The sequence below is a fragment of the Gopherus evgoodei genome, chromosome 3 (assembly GCF_007399415.2).
Source record: "Gopherus evgoodei ecotype Sinaloan lineage chromosome 3, rGopEvg1_v1.p, whole genome shotgun sequence".
NCBI lineage: Eukaryota > Metazoa > Chordata > Testudines > Testudinidae > Gopherus > Gopherus evgoodei.
Window position 1 is genome coordinate 78,603,087 of NC_044324.1, and position 22,235 is coordinate 78,625,321.

General features: G+C 44.1%; 2 protein-coding genes across 5 annotated transcripts in view; one reads left to right on the forward strand and one right to left on the reverse strand.

The window, feature by feature from the left end:
- The window catches only part of PM20D2 (peptidase M20 domain containing 2), a 242,824-nt gene that overhangs the window by 108,366 nt on the left and 112,223 nt on the right, over window positions 1–22,235 (forward strand). The window lies entirely within an intron of this gene.
- The window catches only part of GABRR1 (gamma-aminobutyric acid type A receptor rho1 subunit), a 105,120-nt gene that overhangs the window by 62,468 nt on the left and 20,417 nt on the right, over window positions 1–22,235 (reverse strand). Inside the window, exons 2-3 of one of the 2 annotated variants that reach the window (XM_030555919.1) lie at window positions 8,175–8,228; window positions 759–865 (exon numbers count right to left, since the gene is read on the reverse strand). In XM_030555919.1, the coding sequence (XP_030411779.1) occupies window positions 759–865; window positions 8,175–8,228 (161 nt within the window). The remainder of the gene's footprint in view (window positions 1–758; window positions 866–8,174; window positions 8,229–22,235) is intronic. The other variant, XM_030555921.1, reaches the window with a different exon arrangement.

The window sequence follows — 22,235 nt, forward strand, 5'->3', positions numbered from 1 at the left end:
TATAATAAATAATGGCAATATTAATGGACTGTCCTGAAACTGCAGACATTTTAAAAAGAACTGAACACATTGGTATTGTGTATATCAAGCATTTGGTAATAAACACTTCTCCTATCAGAATGTATAATGGTATCCTGGATTTAAATGACCATCTGTCAGCCAGGAAGGGTAGATAAATTACAACATTCTTTAATCCAGCGGGTCATAAGAAAGCACATTCTCCTTAATCCTTTGCTCTAAAAGCTTTGTTTGCTGTCACATATGACTGCAAGACTGTGAGCAAAACATTAACACATAGTCTAAATATTCTCTTAGTTTATAATAAGAGACAAGGTCAGCAAGTATTGTACATGAGTTGATTACACACAAATATTGTCATAGTGAGATATAACCTTAGGATTTCACAGTAATCTAGAAATAAATGTTAACTGAACCTGGATATATTTTTACCAGTCAAAGGTTCAGCTCAATACGAGGAATTTAAAATCCATAAATGATGCTTCTATCTACATTCTCATGGTTTTGCTGAAAGTTATTTGGTGATCCTAGGAGGAAGACCATGTTGTTGTAAGCCCTCTCAGTCATAAGAATGTGCTGTGCTGTAAATTCAGAACAGAAACAAGGATGGTCTTTCCCTACGAACAGTTCTTTCGAATCTCTCTCGTCAGTCCACTCACCAGTGAGACACTGTTCTGTACAGTTTTTCTTATAGAAAAGATGGTCCAAAAAATAGGAATCAGATGCATGAGTTTTCATACCTCCAAAACCTGGTCTCATGCTGAAATCATGGTCATCTATTCTCAGGAGTTGTTCTGACTTGGTTAGCGGTGATTTGGTGATGTCAGGGCTTCGTTTTAGTATTGGGCTATGTGGAAAAGATATACAGCATTATTAGAATTAACTGCGTTTAAGAGACATGCAAATGTTTGATGCTAATCCTTCAACTAGAGACCAGTCTTGTTCATCTACCAATTAAACTATATCCCTGTGTTCATATCTGATGTGTGATAGCATGTCATTTAAAAAGAACTCTTGGATTTTACATGGTGAGACAGGGTATTCTGAATGATTCTCATTCTAATACTAGCTGAGGCAAAATAGTCATTTCAAACTCTTGTTTCTGTATAAAGATTATCTGTGTTTGTAATATATTTTATATACAAAAATTCAAATGTTTGTTTACACTAGATGCTATTAGAAGTGAATAAAAGAATAAGCGTTTTGGGGGAGGAGGGCAGCATTTCTGACGTAGATTTATGGTAGGACACGAGGATAGGAATTAGGGAAACAATATCTCAAATAAAAGCCTACTGGCTGCAGCCCAGGAACAAAATGGAGATGGACTGGGAACCCAGCCAGGAGGCAAGTTGACTTGCAGCTTGGAATAAAATGATTAACTCCTGCCCCAGATTTCTAAAGAGAACAGAGAGTGCTAGAGATAGGAATATATGAGGTCATACCAGAAGTATATACAGTTGCACCATATCTTGTAGTCGATACTTTGCTTTGAGTGTGTGCCAAGTTTACCTCTGAAAACAGAGTAAAGTGTTTCAGTCTAAAGACAGATTTCAAGTGCAGCATCTCTCTGATGTAGTTATACTTAATGTGGGAGTCAGAGCTGGCTGTAGAGTAGGTGGCTCTCTTTTATGGGCTAGGCTGCTTGAGGAACCCAAGAAAAAGAAGGATTCAGGAAGGTTTTCTGTTTCCGATCAAAAAATATATTGGATGTCAACAGCTTGCACTCAGACACCCCTTTTCACAATTAATTAAAAAGGTAAGTCAGTAATAGACCAACCAAAACAAAAAACCAAAAATCCTTGACTGTGGCATGCTTTCTGAATGTAAAAGAAGAATCTTTGAGAGAGAAAATTTATTTCTAGTGAATGTGGGGTCTTCTTCATCATGTTGAATTCTCATAGATCATAAACATGAAGTCCAGAAGGATCATTAATATAATTTATTCTGCCTTCCTGCATAACACAGGCCATAAAATTTCACTAGTGATTTCTTCATCAAGCCTATAACTTCTGGTTGAGTTAAAATATACCTTTTAGAAAGAAAACCAGTCCTGATTTAAGGATTTTATGTGTTGGAGGATCCATCACTTCCCTAGGTGAGTTGTTCCAATGTTTCCTTACCCTCACAAATAAACATTTGTGCCTTATTTATAGTCTGAATTTATCTAGCTTTAACTTATTGTTATACCCTTTTCGGCTAGATTAAAGAGCCCTTACTAGGTAGGTACTTATAGACCACGATCAAGATACTTTCAACCTTCTTTATTAAGCTAAATATGTTGAGCTTCTTTAGCCTCTCACTGTAAGGCAGGCTTTCCAGACCTCAGATCACTCTTGTAGCTCTTTTCTGAGCCCTTTCCAGTTTGTCAACATCCTTTTTGAATTGTTCATACCAGAACAGAATATAAAATCCCAGTAATGGTCTCTCTAATGACACATACACTGGTAATACCACCACCTTACTTCTACTCAATATTCCTCTGCCTCTACATAGAAGGATTGCATGGATTTGTTCTCTTAGCCCCAAACTCATCTTCAGCTGGGTATTCACCATGATCCCTACATCCTTTTCTGTGTTACTGTCCCCCAGCCTGCATAATCTACATTCTTTGTTCATAGATGTATAGACTTGTATTTAATGATATTAAACACATGTTCAAGTGCATCCAGTTTACCATACAATCCAGAACATTCTGTAGACCTGACCTGTCATTTATAGAACTGGCTCAACAACAGTTTTTGTGTTGGTTGACAATTGAAAAATCAATTGTTTCAGGTTGAATGACAATATTTTGACCCCAGAACACCACATTTCCATTTTAGGCATTTTTTAAATGAAATGAAAGGACATTTAGAAACAAAGTTGCTTGGAACAGAAAAAAAACCAATGTTTTGATTTTTTTGGAATTTCTGAAGGTTTTTGTTCCCCAAACAAAACAATTTGACAAAAATCAGCACAAATTTGCATTTTTCCCTGAAAAAAGTTTGTAAAAAAAAGTCACTAAGCTCTATTCATCTACCACAATGCCAATTTGTGTCATCCACACACTTTTGAGCTATGATTTTATGTTTTGTTTTAGATCAGTGATAAGAGATATTGAATAGTGCAGGTCTGAGAACAGATTCCAGCAGGACTGGGAACACGCCCATGGGATATTAAGTCCCCATTTACAATGGAGCAGAGAGAGGAAGTTCGGGGGCAGGAGGGGATATGTGGGAAGGGGGAGGGGGTGCATGCTCTGGGAGGGAGTTTGGGGATAGGAGGGAGTGCAGGGGTGAGAGCTGTGGAGCTAAGGATGTGGGGTTCATGATTCAGGAGGGGGCTCAGGGCTGAGGCAGAGGATTAGGGTGCAGGGAGATGAGGGCTCTGGCTGGGGCTGAGGATGAGGGGTTCATGATGCAGGAGGGGGCTAAGGGCTCGGGCTGAGGATAAGGATGCAGGGGGATGAGGGCTGGGGATGAGGGGTTTGGGGTGTTGGAGAGGCTCAGGGCTAGGGTGGAAGGGCAGGGTAAGGGCAGCCTGCACTGCCATCAGCAGTTGGGGGGCACTAGGACCCTGGGGCAGCAGACAGCAGTTGATGCTGGGAGCAGGTGTAGTGTAGGATACCGCTCCATGTAGGAATGTGCTACACCAGCAGCACAAGCAGGCACAGGAGAGGCGTGCACCACATTCTTTCAGGCAGGGATGCAGTGGGGCGGGTGGGGGAGATGCATGGCGGGAGGGGTGGCAGGCGGGGGCAGAGCCCTGCTCCAGGCAGGGCCAGAGGAGAGACCCAGCTCCAAATATTGGTGGAGCAGAGCCCCTAGCCCTGAATATTTCTGGAGCCCGGGCACCACAAAAGAATATAACTTGTTGCCTATGCTGCTGACTAAAGATGGTCAAAATGTTTGAGAAAGGTTTTCCCGTCAAAAATGCTTTTTAGTCAGAAATGAGTCACCCAAAATCAGAGGCCACTTGGGAAGATTTTAGCCAATAAGTGTGAAGCTGGTCAAAAATATATACATCTATTTCAATGAATATGTTCAAATAAAAACTATTTTATTTACTAGAAATTTTAATATTTTATTTTTTAGAATTTTCAATAAAAAGGTGAAATGAAGATTGTTGCTTTGTTCAAAATTTGAAATTTTTCATTGTAATTTTTGAAAACTGAAAATGTTTTGGGGATTGATTCAGTTTTTGTTCCTCTTCCCTTCCAAAAAAATATTTTCCCCTTTGTGGTCAGGGAAAAATACAATAGAGAGAGAAATGAGGATAACCCCCTCCAACCCTAAAAATCAAAGCCCAACCTTTTTGGATTTTTGAAACAGAAACAAAAACGTTTTCTAGCTGAAACATCAAAACAAAAACAGAACAAATGTTTTCAATTTTTTTTAATCAAAATATCAAACCTTCAAACAAAGCAATAGTTTGTAAGAATTTTAGGTTCATTCAAAATGACTTTCCACTGAAAAAATGTTGACAAAGATTTTGACTAATCCAATGTGATTTGTTGCTTTCTTCTTCCTTTTTGGAGCACGGGAAGAGGAAAATGGTCCCCCAAATCTACAGCAGACACTCCTCAGGGTAAGCAAGGTAGAACCCCTACCTTGTTCTAATTTGGTGGAAGAACAGCCTCCTCTATCTATGCTGCAATGAACTGATTCAGAGTAAGGCACTGAGACACAGTTTCCCTCCTCACTTTCTGATGTACTGGCCTCCACTGAGCAGCCCTGAGTTTTGTGGATGTCTAAATCTGGCTCTGTTTAATACCCGTCCTAAGGAGATTGCCTTAACGATCAGAAGCACAGAACTGAAGAGAGGGAAATGAGTGACATTTCCTGATGCCAATTTTGCCAACCGCTGCATTAGTGGCTAGGACTGACATTGCACAGTACTTCTGTTACAGAGACTGCTGCTGTGGTCTCTGTATAGGTTAGGCTGATGTGGAAGATTACAACTGACACAAAGGGTACGTCCAGACTACCCACCGTATCGGCGGGTTAAAATCGATTGCTCGGGGATCGATATATCGCGTCTAATCTAGACGCGATATATCGATCCCCGAGCGCTCTTATATCGATTCCGGAACTCCATCAACCCCAACGGAGTTCCAGAATCAACACGGAGAGCTGCGGACATCGATCCCGCGCCATCTGGACGGGTGAGTACTCCGATCTTAGATATTTGACTTCAGCTACGTTATTCACGTAGCTGAAGTTGCATATCTAAGATCGATTCCCCCCCCCAGTGTGAACGAGCCCACAGACACTGTATTTTTCAGCCACATATATTCTGTGCACATATACTGCAGCACCAGAGAGCACAGTTGTAGACCCCAGAGGAGAATGCTAGTATCTGTGGGGGAGAGTAGGGGGGTGAGTGCACTGGATTTTTAAAAGACGCCTTGGAAGCCAATTTGTTTCTCGAACTCTCTGTCCTCCTCTGGGATTCATATGGTTCTGTTCAAGGTACAGCTTCTCCCCTGTTCTCTTGACAATGCTCCCTTTTCCTGATTAGCTAGGGCTATACCACAGCCATTATAAAAAGCTAGTGCCACCTACTGAATCTGTACACGTCACTGATCTCAGTCATATATTTAATGGTCCTGATCAAGGAGAGAAGCTTTCCATAAGGGACAGAAAAGTCAGCACGAGGCAGAACTCAAAGGATGTACTGGCATCTGAACTGCTACAGACTCTCCTGGGGTTCGAGGAGTGGGATTCCTAGCTAGACATAAGGGATCGTTGGACATCTTTTATATTCATTGACTTTAAGGCCAGAAAGGACTTTATGATCATCCATCTCCTGCATAATACAGGCCATAGATTTTACTGACTAATTTCTGCATAAAGCCCAACAACAGGTGCTCCAGTTCAACTACATATTTTAGAAATACATCACTATTGATTTAAAGATGTTCAGTGAGGGAGAATCCACTGCAGGCCTAGATAAGTTGTTTCAATGGCTCACTACCCTCACTATTCCAAATGGAAATACAAGGTCGTTTTAAATTTGTCTAGCTTCAGCTTCCTGCCATAGTACCTTTTTGATGCTTTTGTCTGCTGGACTAACGATCCCTCTACTATCAGAAGTCGTCTTCTGTAGATACTATTCTGTTACTAGAAGGGATGGGAACCCCCAGCTGCTAGGGTGAGTAGAGGGTGTGGAATTTCCTCAGTATCTCAGTTAAGGGCGAGATGGACAGATGTGTTTGTAACACACTGACGGTGATTGTTATGCATCTTTCTGTACCTGGGCCACAGAGGATGTGAGCTTATTACATCCTCCCATTACAGAAGCTGGCTCTTTAGCTTGAGCTGTAAAGATTAATGCATTCAGCTCTGGAGGTCCCTAGTCAATCCCTAGTGTGTTTGCCAAGATGGCACGACACATAAGCAGCCACACGTCCAGGATTGCACAGGACACCTCTTGAGCAAAAAGCACAGGTCTCTCCAGTTTAAGCTAGAGAGCCAGGCTCTGCAATGGGAGGATGTAAAAGGCTCACATCCTCTTTGGCTCAGGTACAGAAAGATGCATTCCAGTCCCTGGAAAAATCATGGAGCAGGTTCTTGAGGAAACCATTCTGAAGCACTTGGAGGAGAGGAAGGTGATTGAGAACAGTCAACATGGATTCACCAAGGGCAAGTTATGCCTGACCAACCTGATTGCCTTCTATGATTAGATAACTGGCTCTGTGGATATGGGAAAAGCAGTGGACGTGATATATCTCGACTTTAGCAGAGCTTTTGATATGATCTTCCACAGTATTCTTGCCAGCAAGTTAAAAAATTATGGACTGAATGAATGGACTGTAAGGTGGAAAGAAAGCTGGCTAGATTGTGGGGTAAAACGGGTAGTGATCAACGGCTTGATGTCTAGTTGGCAGCTGGTATCAAGTGAGTACCCCACGGGTCAGTCCTGGGGCAGGTTTTGTTCAACATCTTTATTAATGATCTGGATGATGGGATGGATTGCACCCTCAGCAAGTTTGCAGATGACACTAAGATGGGGGGAGAGTTAGATACAGTGGAGGGTAGGGATAGGATCCAGAGTGACCTAGACAAATTGGAGGATTGGGCCAAAAGAAATCTGATCAGGTTCAGCAAGGACAAATGCAGAGTCCTACACTTAGGATGAAAGAATCCCATGCACTGCTACAGGATGAGGATCGACTGGCTAAGCAGCAGTTCTGCAGAAAAGGACCTGGGGATTATAGTGGATGAGAAGCTGTATATGAGTCAGCAGTGTGCCTTGTTGCCAAGAAGGCTAACGGAATATTGGGCTGCATTAGGGAGCATTGCCAGCAGATCGAGGGAAGTGATTATTCAGCACTGGTGAGGCCACATGTGGAGTACTGCGTCCAGTTTTGGGACCCCCACTACAGAAAGGATGTGAACGAATTGGAGAAAGTCCAGAGGAGGGCAACAAAAATGATCAGGGGGCTGGGGCACATGACTTATGAGGAGAGGCTGAGGGAACTTGGCTTGTTTAGTCTGCAGAAGAGAAGAGTGAGGGGGTATTTGATAGCTGCCTTCAACTACCTGAATGGGGATTCCAAAAAGGATGAAGTTCAACTGTTCTCAGTGGTGGCAGATGACAGAACAAGGAGCAATAGTCTCAAGTTGCAGTGGGGGAGGTCTAGGTTGGATATTAGGAAACACTATTTCACTAAGAGGGTGGTGAAGCACTGGAATGGGTTACCTAGGGAGGTGATGAAATCTCCATCCTTAGAGATTTTTAAGGCCCAGCTTGACAAAGCCTTGGCTGGGACGATTTAGTTGGTATTGGTCCTGCTTTGAGCAGGAGGTTGGACTAGCTGACCTCCTGAGGTCTCTTCCAACCCTAATCTTCTATGATTCTATGATTCTGTAGATGGAGGCTATAACAGACTCATCTTCAGTGGATTAGGCACAAAGGAGGATACCACCACCTCCTGACCAGTACGTTACCTGCCCTAGAAGAAGAAAGAACAGACTAACACCTCACCACACTGAGCATCAAACCAGAACTTACCATTGGAGTTCCCATGTTCATTTGCTACCTGGGATTTTTTTCTTAAATCTGACCCTTTCAGATGGGGAGGAAGGCATTGTGATTTTGCTGCTGACAGCCAATAATATAAAGAGCTAGCAAGATGTAATGGCTACCAGGATGATATGTTTTTAGTAGCATACCTGCCTTGCTTGTGTGTTTCTCCATGTGTTTCCCGTCTCTGTCTTTGCGGTTGACTGTAAGAAAAGGACAGAGACAAGGAAGAATTTAAACATTCAGAATATCACAAAAAGCTTGTCATATTATAAATCTAACCTTTGAGTAATGCCAGGAAAAAAGGTGGTGTTGGAGTCGGTAGTGGCAAGGGGTAGGTGGGAACTACAGCACCTATGTGTCCTTGCTTTACCCACCTTTACAAAGCATGTAAATGTTTCCACCTGCATTTTTTTTAATCCATCTTTCTGGTCACCTCTTGAGTGCGAACATAGCCATAGGAGATGAGGACCTGCAGAGTACTCCTAAACTACTGTAAGTCAGGGGCGGCTCCAGGCACCAGCAAAGCAAGCAGCTGCATAGTGCAGCCCATTTGCAGGGGTGGCAGCTGGCAGGGAGCCAGCCTGGGAGCTGAGAACCAACAGGGGACCCTGGGAGCTGTAGTTCCTTGGTTGGCTCTCTGCCTATATAGCCAGTCCTGGAGCAGGGAAAGAACTACATTTCCCAGAATTCTCTTGGCTGCTATCAACAGGAAAGGGAGGGAGAGGGAGTATGGTAGCTGAAACTTCATGATGCAGCTTGCTGTGAATGGAGAGCTCACTGCTAGAGCGGGGCGGCACTGTGAATGGGGAACAAGTGTGCCCAAGGAGTGAAAGGCTTTGGCCCAGATATTCCCTTCAGAAGACATCCCCAGACTGGATTAGGGATACTGGTATGGCCTCACCTTGCAGCCCCTGAAGAAGGAATTGGATGAACTAAATGTCTAGTGGGATCCACATACTTCCCTTGCTAGGCTTCAGATAGATGCTGTCTATCTGAAGCCTAGCAAGGGAAGTATGTGGATCCCACTAGAATTTAAAATGATAAGTAAGGGAGGGGAGGCTCTGGACCTGGGCAGCTTTAGACACAGTACCAGGCACTTAGGAGGATTTCCACTTCTGAGCCATGGAAGCAGAAATTGACTTTTCCTTTCCAGATTTAGCTAATATTCAGAAAGGGAATCTAGCATCTGCCTTCCAGGTTTGAACACCTCAAAATTCAGGAGTGCTCAAGCTCAATTTGGGCAGCTGTTACTTCATTTCTCCCAAATCAAATATACTGATCCACTGTAACTTGCTGTAGAAAAAGTAGGATAAAATTGAGCAAGAAATGCTTCCCAGTGGTTTTTAGGACAGAAATTGCTATTTTCAACAGCCATCGCTTTTTAATTTTATTTGTTTAAAAGGAAGACAGTGATATTGCATTGGCAAATTCCCCACAGAAACAAAGAGCAGAACAAAAGAATAATAAACTTTTCCTCATTTATGGAGGACGGTCTTATAATCTGCATCCAGATATCCTCCAGTCACACAAGCTGAAAATTGTTCCACTTTATGCAGTTCTGTAACCATATGGGAACCAATCCTGTCTGTTCTATGCACATCCAAAATTCCTGCTAAATGACACACCCTGGGAGCAACTTACCAGTGACCCAGGGCTGGGGCAAAAGGAGGTTGCAGGTGGGGGTGGGAGAGAGCCCAGGGCTGGGGCAGCAGGGGGTGCGGGTGGAAGGGGCAGAATCCAGGGCTGGGGCGGCAGGGGGTGTGTAGGTGGGGGGGCACTGTTGAGGGGGATGGGGGCCCAGGGCTGGGGTGGCAGGGAGTGTGGGTGGGGGGGACAGCCCAGGGCTGGGATGGCAGGGGGGTGTATGTTGGGGGGGGGGACAGCCCAGGGCTGGGGCAGCGGGGGGTGCAGGTTGGGGGGGGGACAGCCCAGGGCTGGGGCAGCAGGGGGTGCAGGTTGGGGGGGGGACAGCCCAGGGCTGGGGCAGCAGGGGGTGCAAGTGGTGGGGAGCCCAGAGCTGGGCAGCAGGGGTTGTGGGAGGGAACCCAGGGCTGGGGTGGGGGCAGCCAAATTTTTTTTTGCTTGAGGTGACGAAAAACCTAGAGCCAGCCCTTCTGTCAGTATTGCTTCTAGGTTGCTTGACAGAGGGTTGAGACAAGATAAATCACATTCTTTACACAGGGTCCAAGACTGTCCTTTGTAATAATTTACTTGGTTCCATTGGCTCAGCAAGAGGAAATCTATAATAATTTCTGGACCTATGTTTACTATAGAGCAGTATGGTCCTTTCTGCTTTAATTAGAAGCATGGTCAGCCTTTGGCTATAGGGAGGTTATTGACCCTGGCCAGTGATTGTCTATGAATAATGCAATACTCAGAGGTTATATGATTTCAGAGTAACTTATTTAAAACCCTGAATTTTTCTTGGGAGAGGATGGCAGAGTTAGTCTTAATTTGGTGTAATGGGTCTTTGTCCTCTGCCCAGCTTTCTCTCTTGCTGCACTTTTGGATGCCACAGTACTGGGCTGGATTTTGTCATCCTGTACAGGAAAACACCTAACGGAGGAGAAATAAGAGGTTTCTGTGCAATCGCCAAAGCAGTCAGCTTTCAGTATTCAGTCAGTATTCAGAAGAGGGTGGCAGGACATACAGCAGACATTCAGTTTTATTCAGATAAAAAATTAGTCTTGGAAGAATGCAGGCAGCCTAAAGTGAATTATAAAAATACTGCAACCTACTAGGGTAAACTTGTTCAGCCACTCCTGACAAATGAAAACTGCATTTCATTTGCACCTAGTTCAGAAACTCTGCAAAGCTACCTAGCAGCCAATTTTAGTTACACATCCTCTCAGCTGCTAGTGGCGTGCTTCTTATAAGGATGACATTTTTATATCTAAAATGTCCCATTTTTGTTGTGCTATTCTGTAAGGTACATAGATGAAACAGCAGGTATGTATGACAATGATATTTGTGTTCAGAAGAAGCCCCAGTCCCTATAAAGCCCAACCTGCTTTCTGGTTGTTACTTAAGGGTCTGATCTTGTAAATACACATGAAACATTCCCACTGATGTCAGTGGAACTCAGATTGCTCAAGTATACCTCATTTTGAGGGCCACCACCCATTTTAGTCCCCAAATTCCACATAATTTCATGCTCACTGTTATTGTTAAAAATTATTTGCATTAGAAATAAAGAACCAAGGTTACAGAAAGATAGTTACACCAAAGGAATTAATCCCACAGTATGTTACATTACCTGCATGAATATGCTTTTCGTATTCCTCATTTTGGGTCTCTGTCCCACATTATGTACCACGTTGAGCAGGCTCAGATGCAGACATCCTGTCTGAGTAAAAGTTTTCAGGACTTGGCCCAAGATTAATACATATCACATTAGTGGATGATAATGGAAATACTCTCCTACTCCCAAAGCTTGACATTTTTTTTAAAAAAATCATCTTTTCTTGCTGCTCTGTCTCCTTGAATCTCTGCATTGGTTCCTGCTGTTCTTCCATAGCAAGCACAAGCTCTTCTCCATTTCGCCAACCCTGTCTACATTTATGCCTTTCTCTCCTCTTCCACCCTTCTTTGCTCCCCATGTCTTCACAAGCTGGCAGTCCCAAATCCAAAGCCTTTGTCCCGGCAGCCATACCAGGTTACAACACTACTTTTTTCTATTTCCAAGCTTCTGAAGAATTTCCTCACTTCCCTTTAGAGGCCTGATAGATCACTTATTAATTTGGCCCAGAAACTATCAAGTGATGTAAGTTACATGTTGGTAAATGTGTTACAGGAGTCTGAGCCTAAGGGAGACTTAGGCTGTAATTTACATTTTGAGATGCCAGAAGTCACAAAAAGGAGGAAACTAAAGACTCAGATGGCCTAATGTAACTTTTGCATTGGGTAATTTGCCTGAAACACTCTTGTCTTACAGACCACAGTGTGTGAGTTACTTTGTTAGACTCCATTACACTCAGTGGGCCAACATAAGAATTGATGTGTAAAGTGGTGTAAGTTACACCTTCATAGGCTGGTGTGAGTCAACAGGATTTCCAGCTGGACATGTTCAGTACACACTGATGGGGCTGGGGAACAGGATGGTAGCCCATGAGCTAGTGAGCCTGGGGCTAAGCTAGCCCTGATTACAAGATGAGTCTCACCTGAGGGGAATTAGGTGCTCTCAAAGATAGCAGGCAGCTGCAGGCATGTGTCCAGTTGAGACACAGTATGGCAGTTTGGCTAGAGGGCTAAGCTCCAGCCAGATGGCTGGGGACTAGCTGCTTCATGTGGAGCAGAGTGACAGAGACAGAGCTCTGGGTGTGGCTGAAAAACCAGAGCTACGTTTGAATGAGGGGGTTTTTGAGCTATTTTTGAACAAGATTTTGGACTTTATGTTGGAGGCTCGTTGGATTGTTTGGCTCCTTTTGTGACTGAGGACTCTGAGGTTTTTGTGAACTTTGATGTTGAACCAGCCCCAGCAAGGGGTTCTGTAAGCCGCAACAGAGACTGTCTGGAGTGCTTAAGGGGCCAACAAGAGGGGGATAATAGAGGCTGGGTGCTGGTAATGTGACCCCTGACCATGAGGGTTGCTCAATAAGTGGATGTTGCTGGGGTCGAGTAAATTATAAAGTACAGTAATTTGGGCTTGGACTAAACCTAGAAGTTGCACTGGTTTAGCTAGTGATGTAATGTTAAAATTATTTAGTATTTCTGTGTGAGCAATCTTGTATTCTGTTTTTTGAACCAGAAATTTACAGGTACATCTCTATGTATAGACCAGCCCTGAGTTAAACTGGTGCAGTTTGTGTGTAGACAAACCCTTAGGGCTGGTCTACACTACGGGGAAAATCGATCTCAGATACGCAACATCAGCTGCGTGAATAAGGTAGCTGAAGTCAAAGTATCTAAGATTGAATTACTCACCGTCCTCACGGCGTGGAATCGATGTCTGCGGCTCCCCATGTCAACTCTGCAACTCCGTTGGAGTTGGTGGAGTTCTGGAATCGATATAAGCTCATTCAGGGATTGATATATTGCGTCTAGATGAGACGCAATATATCGATCCCCGAACAATTGATTGCTACCCGCCGATACGGCAGGTAGTGAAGACGTAGCCTCAGACTCATCTCTGAATTTGGACCTGTGTGCCTAAAAGCCTCCAGGTTCTTCTACCACTTCCAGGATCCTTCAGTTCTCCACCAAATCTATAATTTAACATCCTCTGAACATGAGTGAATAGAACTGGCAAGCCTGGGTGGCTGTTTAGTCACACAGTTCTTTTTCTGTCCACTTGCCAAGATCCTAAGGTGTTTCTTGAACTTAACATGGACAGAAAGTGCTCTGTGTGGTACTTCAGATATGTGATCTTCTGAACAGACCACATGGTGTGTGCAGGTCCTCTGGTATTCTCTGCAGGGGCCCTAAAGTTACCACTCTGCATCTCAGTGGTGCTTCTGGCGAAGGCCTGACTGAGACAGATGGTGACCAAGAAGATTTTGGAATTATGTCAGACCAAATTTTCATCAGGTGAAGATGTGCCTAGTTATGCTCCTTCCCCTTAAAAAGAATTGAGCTTCTCTCAGAGTCCTTGGGTTTCTAAGGCCCGGGCATCAGAACTCTGGAGATATTGGTTAGGTTTTTTATGCTAAAGCTTTATTAGAGTCATAGCATTTAAGGTCAGAAGAGACCACCAGATATCTAGTCTGACATCCTCTATGCCAGGAAGGGGATGTGACCTGAGACCATACTAATTTGCTTTGTTTCCCTTAAGCCCTCAAAAGAGGGTTGGTCTTTGCTTGACATTAGCCTCCTGTGGAGTTTGACCTTGACATTGCGTATAGAAAAATAAAGTCAACCCATTTTTAGCGTAATGCATCCTTACAGAATTTGTTACTTTTAAGGCTGCTATTACTTGTCTATCACTATGGGTAATATTGTTACTAAATCAAAGCATGGCTACTCTGCAGTGCCATCTAGAGGTGTTAAAAGAAGTATATTAGAACCAATCTCTCAAAGCCTTCATGGTGTGTGTTACTTCCAGGCAGACATGACATATTTAATATTGTTCTTTCAGCCAGGAGTTTAGAATTAAGTGTCTATTTGGAGAGTGATCAGAATTAGAAAGCCAGTCCTACTTAGACTTGTACAGTATCCTTCCCTCCAACTAAGAAAAGGTCTATTCTGACCAGAGCAGGCTCTCTGAACCTTGCTAATATCCTATCAAGCCCACTGTGGTAGCTCAGCAGATGTGGCTGTCTCTGCTGAGCCAGCTGCTCTCTTCAAATCTTAAGATTTCAGGGATTCCCTGGAGTCAAAGACATAATGAATTCTGGGGAACCTGACATGAAGATGCTCTGCTGTATGTAACATTGGACAATTTCATTCTTCTTTTCAGGTTATGCAGTACCATGCTTTGAAAGAAGATCTTCTAAATTAGCATACTTGGTGGGACGTGTCATAAACAGATAGCTAAGGGTTAATGTTCTTTTACCTGTAAAGGGTTAACAAAGGGAACTAAACACCTGACCAGAGGACCAATCAGGAAACAAGACTTTTTCAAAGGATTGGGCACATTGTACATTTTTACAATTCTTGGTAATAGCAACACATTAGTTACAAAAATCACCATTAGCAATAACAACAAATTCATTGCAAGTGTCCATCTATAATCATGTTTGTCATGCCATACCTTTGGCTCAATACCACTGGGGTTTTGACATTTTAGGGTTAACCTGCGGCTTCCCTTTGCAAAATTCAGTTTTCTCTTATTTCCTTGTCCTGCAGGGTCAAACCCTGATTTCTTTTGCTTAACCAAATTCACTGGCTGATGAGCTGGGCTCTCTGTGCTAACAGCTATTAGCAAGTTCTTCTTTGCATGAAAGTGGAAAGAGGGAAAGTAGATGTTTCCACATTTTTTTTAAACTTTCACCACAAGCACTCATTTCTGAGGGGAAATTCTTGAATGGAGATTTTTCCTGATAATTCTCTCAGAAAAGTTCTCATTTCCCACACAGTTCTAATCAGACATAGTGTGCCATAAGAAACTCAAGCCAGCCCGAACTTGATTTATGCTATTTTCCAATGGTTTTTTGAAGCTAGTGTAAAGACAGTATGTAACATACCCTATCTGTTTTGATAATGTATTGCCTTGGTTAGCGTGTAAGTACGCTTACATAAACCATACCTGCACTGGCAGAAATAAAAGGAGGGATTACCAAATGAAGCTGCTAAAGTGAAGCGTTGTTTTGTTGTTCATGAAGCCTGGAGTTATGTGCTTAAAGGCCTGGTTGCTTGTTTTGTCCTGTCATAAACAGATAGCTAAGGGATAATGTTCTTTTACCTGTAAAGGGTTAACAAAGGGAACCAAACACCTGACCAGAGGACCAATCAGGAAACAAGACTTTTTCAAATCTGAGTGGAGGGAAGTTTTGGGTGTGAGTTCTTTGTTCTTTGTCTTGGTTCGGTGACCCTCTCGGCTCTGAGAGTGATCTTTCTATCTCCAGGCTTTCTAATCTTCTGTTTCCAAGTTGTAAGTACAAGGATAGTAAGACAATAGGTTTATATTTTTTTTGTATTTACATGTGGGTAGTTGCTGGAATGTGTTAAATTGTATTCTTTTTGGATAAGGCTGTTTATTCATATTTTCTTTTAAGCAATTGACCCTGTATATTGTCACCTTGATACAGAGACCATTTTATGTCTTTTTCTTTCTTATTATATAAAGCTCTCTTTTTAAGACCTGTGGATTTTTTTTTTTAGTGGGGACTCAAGGGGATTGTGTCTGCAACTCACCAGGGAATTGGTGGGAGGAAGAAGACAGGGGGGAAGAGAGAATCTCTTCGTGTTAGATTTACTAAGCCTGAATTTGCATAACCTCTGGGTGAGGGGAGAGAGAGATTGATATCTCGGTACTTGTGTTTCAAGGATTTGAAGCAGGGAATCTCCTAGAGTACCCAGGGCGGGGAAATCTGGGAGGAGGTAAAGAGGGAGAAGGGAAGTGGGTTATTTCCCTTTGTGGTGAGACTCAGGGCATCTGAGTCTTAGGGGTTCCCCAGGGAAGGTTTTGGGGAGACCAGAGTGAGCCAGACATTGGAATTCTGGCTGGTGGCAGCGATATCAGATCCAAGCTGGTAATTAAGTTTGGAGGTTTCATGCTAGCTTCTCATGTTCTGAACTCTAAGGTTCAGATCTGAGTAGGACAGTTATGACATGGTGGTAGCGGTGGGATCCGAAGCCATGCCATTGAAATGACTGGAGATAGAAAGATCACTCTCAGAGCCGAGAGGGTCACCGAACCAAGACAAAGAACTCACACCCAAAACTTCCCTCCACCCAGATTTGAAAAAGTCTTGTTTCCTGATTGGTCCTCTGGTCAGGTGTTTGGTTCCCTTTGTTAACCCTTTACAGGTAAAAGAACATTATCCCTTAGCTATCTGTTTATGACAGGAGGAAACAAGCAACCAGGCCTTTAAGCACATAACTCCAGGCTTCATGAACAACAAAACAACACATCACTTTAGCAGCTTCATTTGGTAATCCCTCCTTTTATTTCTGCCAGTGCAGGTACGGTTTATGTAAGTGTACTTACACGCTAACCAAGGCAATACATTATCAAAACAGATAGGGTATGTTACATACTGTCTTTACACTAGCTTCAAAAAACCATTGGAAAATAGCATAAATCAAGTTCGGGCTGGCTTGAGTTTCTTATGGCACACTATGTCTGATTAGAACTGTGTGGGAAATGAGAACTTTTCTGAGAGAATTATCAGGAAAAATCTCCATTCAAGAATTTCCCCTCAGAAATGAGTGCTTGTGGTGAAAGTTTAAAAAAAATGTGGAAACATCTACTTTCCCTCTTTCCACTTTCATGCTGTTTTCCAACTTTTTCTAGCTGGACAACAACCAAGCCCCTCTCACTGTTTAAAAATTTTCAATCGCAAGAGTCAGTTTTATTTTGTATCACTTGCTCTCAAAGTAAGAGTTACTTATTATCAACATTTTAATGTTAAATGTTGATAATGTTCATTTGAGAGAATCTTCCACTTTTTAAATCATCTTTGTAACTGAGTGTTAACACAGCATAAACTTAATTTAAAAATTAAGTAACACATAACAAGTAACAATTTCCCCCCTTTTTTGGGAGGGGGGAAGTGGAACGGAAAGAATGTGGGCATTTCCCCACAATTTCAAAATGAGAAGTGATTTCTTTCTTTTTTTTTTAAACCAACCTTCTTTCCTATCCCACCCCCAAAAAATCCTAATTTCAAAGTTTTTTAAAAACCAAAGAAACTGAAAATCTTCAGCCATCTCTCCTATGGCATTTGTCTACTGAATGTAGAGACATTTAAATCCTCCAGTTCTTCTTTGAGAATTACTGTCAAAACTCCCATTGTAATAGCGGTAGTATTGTCCCATTGGCCAAGTAGTAACCCACATTCAGAGCCTTACAGAATGGGTTTCCATTTGGACGAGAAATTGACAGCACTAAATCTGAGTATGTACAATATACACATATTCTGTTTCCCTGAACAGCAGTAGGATCATAACTGCCCACACACAATTGTTTCCAAGTTCTTGGATTGGGCACCTCCTACCTTATCCCAAGAAGCAGCTCCCTTGCTAGTATTTCTCTCCAGGGACCTAGATGTACAGCAAAATACAGGTTATCCCTGTTGACTGGCCACCCTCCGCTCCTAAGCTTGAAACTTGTGAAACCCTGTTAACTCCACACTCTTCTGGGCCACATAGTTTTCTTTGGTGGCTCTAGGAGTGAGACTCAGACCTCTCTTTTGAAGTTGCTTTTACTGCACAAAGCAACATCTGTGGAACACTTAATGCACCTATTTACTCAAAGGTGATCAGTGGGATCTCTGAAGCAAAGATTCCCTACTGGTAGGCAGCTAACACCTGGTTCATAACATTTTCCCACTTTGCGATCTATGGAAGAATGGCACTAAGTACTTTTCAAAAGTAAATGCCCACTGGCTTGTCTTCCCTTATTTCCTCCAACTTACAGAGAAGTTAAATTATTTGCAGCATCATGCAAAAAGTCAGTGGCACAGCCAAGAATAAGACCCAGGTGTTCCAACTTCCAGCATATCCACTATGTTGGCGTAGTGTCCAGTAACTTGGATTACAGCAGGGGTGGCCAACCTGTGGCTCTGGCGCCACATGCAGCTCTTCAGAAGTTAATATGCGGCTCCTTGCATAGGTGCTGACTGTGGAGCTGGAGCTACATGTGCCAACTTTCCACTGCTCAACCCCAGGCCCTGCCCCCACTCCACCTCTTAGCCCAAGACTCCTGCCTCCTCCCCTGAGCCTGCTGCACCCTTGCTCCTCTTCCCTCCATTCCAGAGCCTCCTGTACACTGCGAAACAGTTAATTGTGGCAGGCAGGAGGCACGAGGAGGTCCTGATCAGCAGGGCTACTGGCAGGCAGGAGGCGCTGGGGACCGGGGGAGAGCTGATGGAGGCTGCTGACTTATTACTGTGGCTCTCTGGCAATGTACATTGGTTAATTTTGGCTCCTTCTCAGTCTCAGGTTGGCCACCCCTGGTTTACAGGATTTGGCCCGAGGGAAATACTGTAGTGTGAAGCGAAAATCCCAAACTACTAGTGTGTTGAGGTAGAGTGTTATAATTCCTATTCTCACTCAATCTCTCACTGATGATCTGAACAAGGTAGGTTAGTGAGGTGGAACTAGACAATGAAACTTGCAACAAACAATTTGACAGATTTAGACTTTTTAAAAACTCTGGCCTGATCAGACAGTTCTCTACAAGTACTAGCAACCAATGTTTACTGAGCTATTTTTGGTGGGGCAGTTATGTCACATGGGATTTTTCCTGTTCCCTGGTGGAATAATTTCATGAACATTTCTGCCATTAATAGTTGTATGTGTAGATTTAAAATTCTCTTAATCAGTACTGCCAAATGCAACGTCAGAGGTTTTTTCCTGCCAAGACTAGCGCACATATATTCATGGAACACAAGCACAAGAGGTGAACATAAGAAAAGGCTCATTCTTTTAAGTTGGTAATTCATAGTGTTCTACCACACTACCTGTATACATCACTTTCTAAGGTGGGTAAATCTCATCTTTATTTCCATAGGGGAAAACTAGGGCACAGAGGGGTCAGTAACTTACCCCAGGTCTTTCAAATAGTGGTAGATATGGGATTTTACTCCAATCATCTGACTTCTGATGGCCTGTCTGCTCTGCCTCTCAATATTCACTGAAACCCGGTTTTGCAGTATATTTCTCTCTTCCCCACGAGGACCTTGCTTTATGGGTTCCTCCTCCACTCCAGCAGCTACTGTAGCAACTATGTCAGCTCCACTTCTTCCAATTTGGACCCTGCTTTACTGAGTGTCCCTTAGCAAACAGCCTGCACTGCAGTTCTTCTCTTCACAGCACATTATGTGTCTTCCTCCGCAGAAGCTACAATCCTAACACTAAGGCTATGGCTACACTTGCAGATGTAGAGCTCTGAGAGTTAAACCAGCCCTCGGTGGGGCCGGCTCTGGCTTTTTTGCTGCCCCAAGCAAAGATTAAAAAGGGGGCTGGGCCACTGGAGCAGCAAAGCAGGGGGAAAAAAACCAGCGTGGCTGGAGTGGCAAAGCGGGATGGGGGGGAACATGGCACGGCTGGAGCAGCAAAGTTGGGGGGAACACAGCATGGCTGGAGTGGAAAAGGGGGCGGACAACACAAAAACGGCGTGTCTGGAGCAGCAAAGCAGGGGGAGAAACAACAGTGCGGCCGGCAAAGCAGGGGGAAAACAAAACAAAAAAACCCTACAGGGTGGCTAGAGCGAGGGGACTCCCTGTGCTGCAGAGTGCACCCCTGGTCTAATTGGGGGGAAGGGGTGGGAGCTGGGGGGAAGGGAGAGAAGGGGGGCAGCCAGCGCTTCAGCGGGGCGCTCACCATGTGGCCCTGACCGCTGCGCCACCTGCCAGGAAGGCTCCACTCCGCTCCGGTTGGCAGGGAGGGAAGGACGTGGACTGCCCTGCCGAGTTTGCTGCAGGGCACTCCCCTCCTCTGGGCCGCTGCCCCCTACGGGGCGGCCAGAGCAGTGAACAAAAAAAAAAGTGGCCATGCCGCCCTAGGTTTGGGCAGAATGCCGCCCCATAGAATCTGCTGTCCCAAGCACGAGCTTGCTAAGCTGGTGCCTGGAGCCAGCCCTGGCCCTCAGAGAGCACAGCAGGGAAAGCGTTGCCGTGTGTTTACACAGCCAGCTGCAAGCATAGTGGCGTGGCCACATTAGCAGCTCTTGCAATGGGAACAGGGGCTGCTAACGGGGAGTTTCGCAAGGGAGTTCTCCAGGTGAAGGAGGACCAAATACAGCATCTGTGGGGTAAGTGGTTGTCTGTAGTGTGAGTGTTTGGGGGTTAATTGCTGTGTGCTGAACTTGTGTTTGTCTATCTGTCTGTCTGTTCGGTTGTTTGAAGGATCGTGTGCTGTGGCTGGCAGTTAGAAGCTGTGAGCTTCAAAGTAAGGTTTGAAAGCTAGAAGCCTCTGTTAATTGACTGAGCCTTAGTCAGTGGGCAGGGCTATCAAGAAGGCCAGGGCTTTATAAAGCAGTGCACAAGTGACCAGGGGCTGCTAACAGGGAGTTTTGCAAGGGAGTTGGGAAGGGGGCAAGGTTCACTTGCTGTTCTTTAAAACCTGTAAACTAAACTACATTCAAAACATCTTGATTTAAACAAAACCTTAGGTAGCTGCAGGAGACAATGCAGGCAGAAGCTCAGCAGCAGAGTGGGGGCTATCCAGTTTATTGCGCTGAGTGCAGCATGTATGATTACCTGCCCTGTGGGCGGGTGGTATATGTGCGCATTCGGTGCAAGTTGCTCTTGGCCCTCAGAGACCATGTACAGGCTTTGGAGGCCAGAGTGGTGGAACTGGAGGAGCTAAGGGTGGCAGAGAGGTATGTTGATGAGGCTTTCCAGGACACTGTAGGATTGTCCCACCTCCAGTCAGACAGCCCCTGCACGGTTAAGGAGGATGAAAGGCCCAGGGAAGCAGAGCAGTCAATGGGAGCAGAGAGAAACCTTCCAATAGTTGGGACCCTCCTTCCAGGTGGTATTAGGGTATCCTCTTGCACAGAGGTTACTTCTCTGAGGGAGGGAATTCCAGTCACTAGGAAAAGACAGGTGTTAGAAATGGGAGATTCGAACATTAGAAACAGATAGCTGGGTTTGCGATGACCGGGAGAACCATATGGTGACTTGCCTGCCTGGTGTGAAGGTTGCGGATCTCTCAAGGCATATGGATAGACTTATGTGAAGTGCTGGGGAGGAGCCAGTGGTCGTGGTACATGTAGGTACCAATGACATAGGGAAGGGTAGGAGAGACGTCCTGGAGGCCAAATTTAGGTTGCTAGGGAAGAGACTGAAATCCAGGACCTCTATGGTGGCATTCTCAGAAATGCTCCCAGTTCCAAGTGCAAGGCCAGGTAGGCAGGCAGAGCTTCAGAGTGTCAATGCATGGATGAGACGATGGTATAGAGAGGAGGGGTTTAGATTCATTAGGAACTGGGGAAACTTTTGGGATGGGGGAGCCAGTACAGGAGAGATGGGCTTCACCTAAACCAAAGTGGAACCAGACTGCTGGCACTAAACATTAAAAAGGTTGCCGAGCAGTTTTAAAACTAGGAGATGGAGGGAAAGCCAACTGCTGTGGGGGAGCATGTGGATCGGACACAGACTTCTCTTAGCGGACAGTCTATTGATAGAGATTCTCTAGGTTATAGTCAGGAGCAGAGGATGGAAGAGGATAATGTAAGGGCCAGATCAGATGAGAAACATTCACATAAAAAAGAATCAGACACATCAGAAAAGGGCAGACAAACAAAGAGTGACAAGTTTTTAAAGTGCTTGTACACAAATGCTAGAAGTCTAAATACTAAGATGGGTGAACTAGAGTGCCTTGTGATAAAGGAGGATATTGATATAATAGGCATCACAGAAACCTGGTGGACTGAGAGCAATCAATGGGACACAATCATTCCAGGGTACAAAATATATCGGAAGGACAGAACAGGTCGTGCAGGGGTGGGAGTGGCACCATATGTGAAAGAAAATGTAGAATCAAATGAAGTAAAAATCTTATATGAATCCACATGTTTCATAGAATCTCTATGGATAGAAATTTCATGCTGTAATAAGAATATAACATTAGGGATCTATTATCGACCACCTGACCAAGAC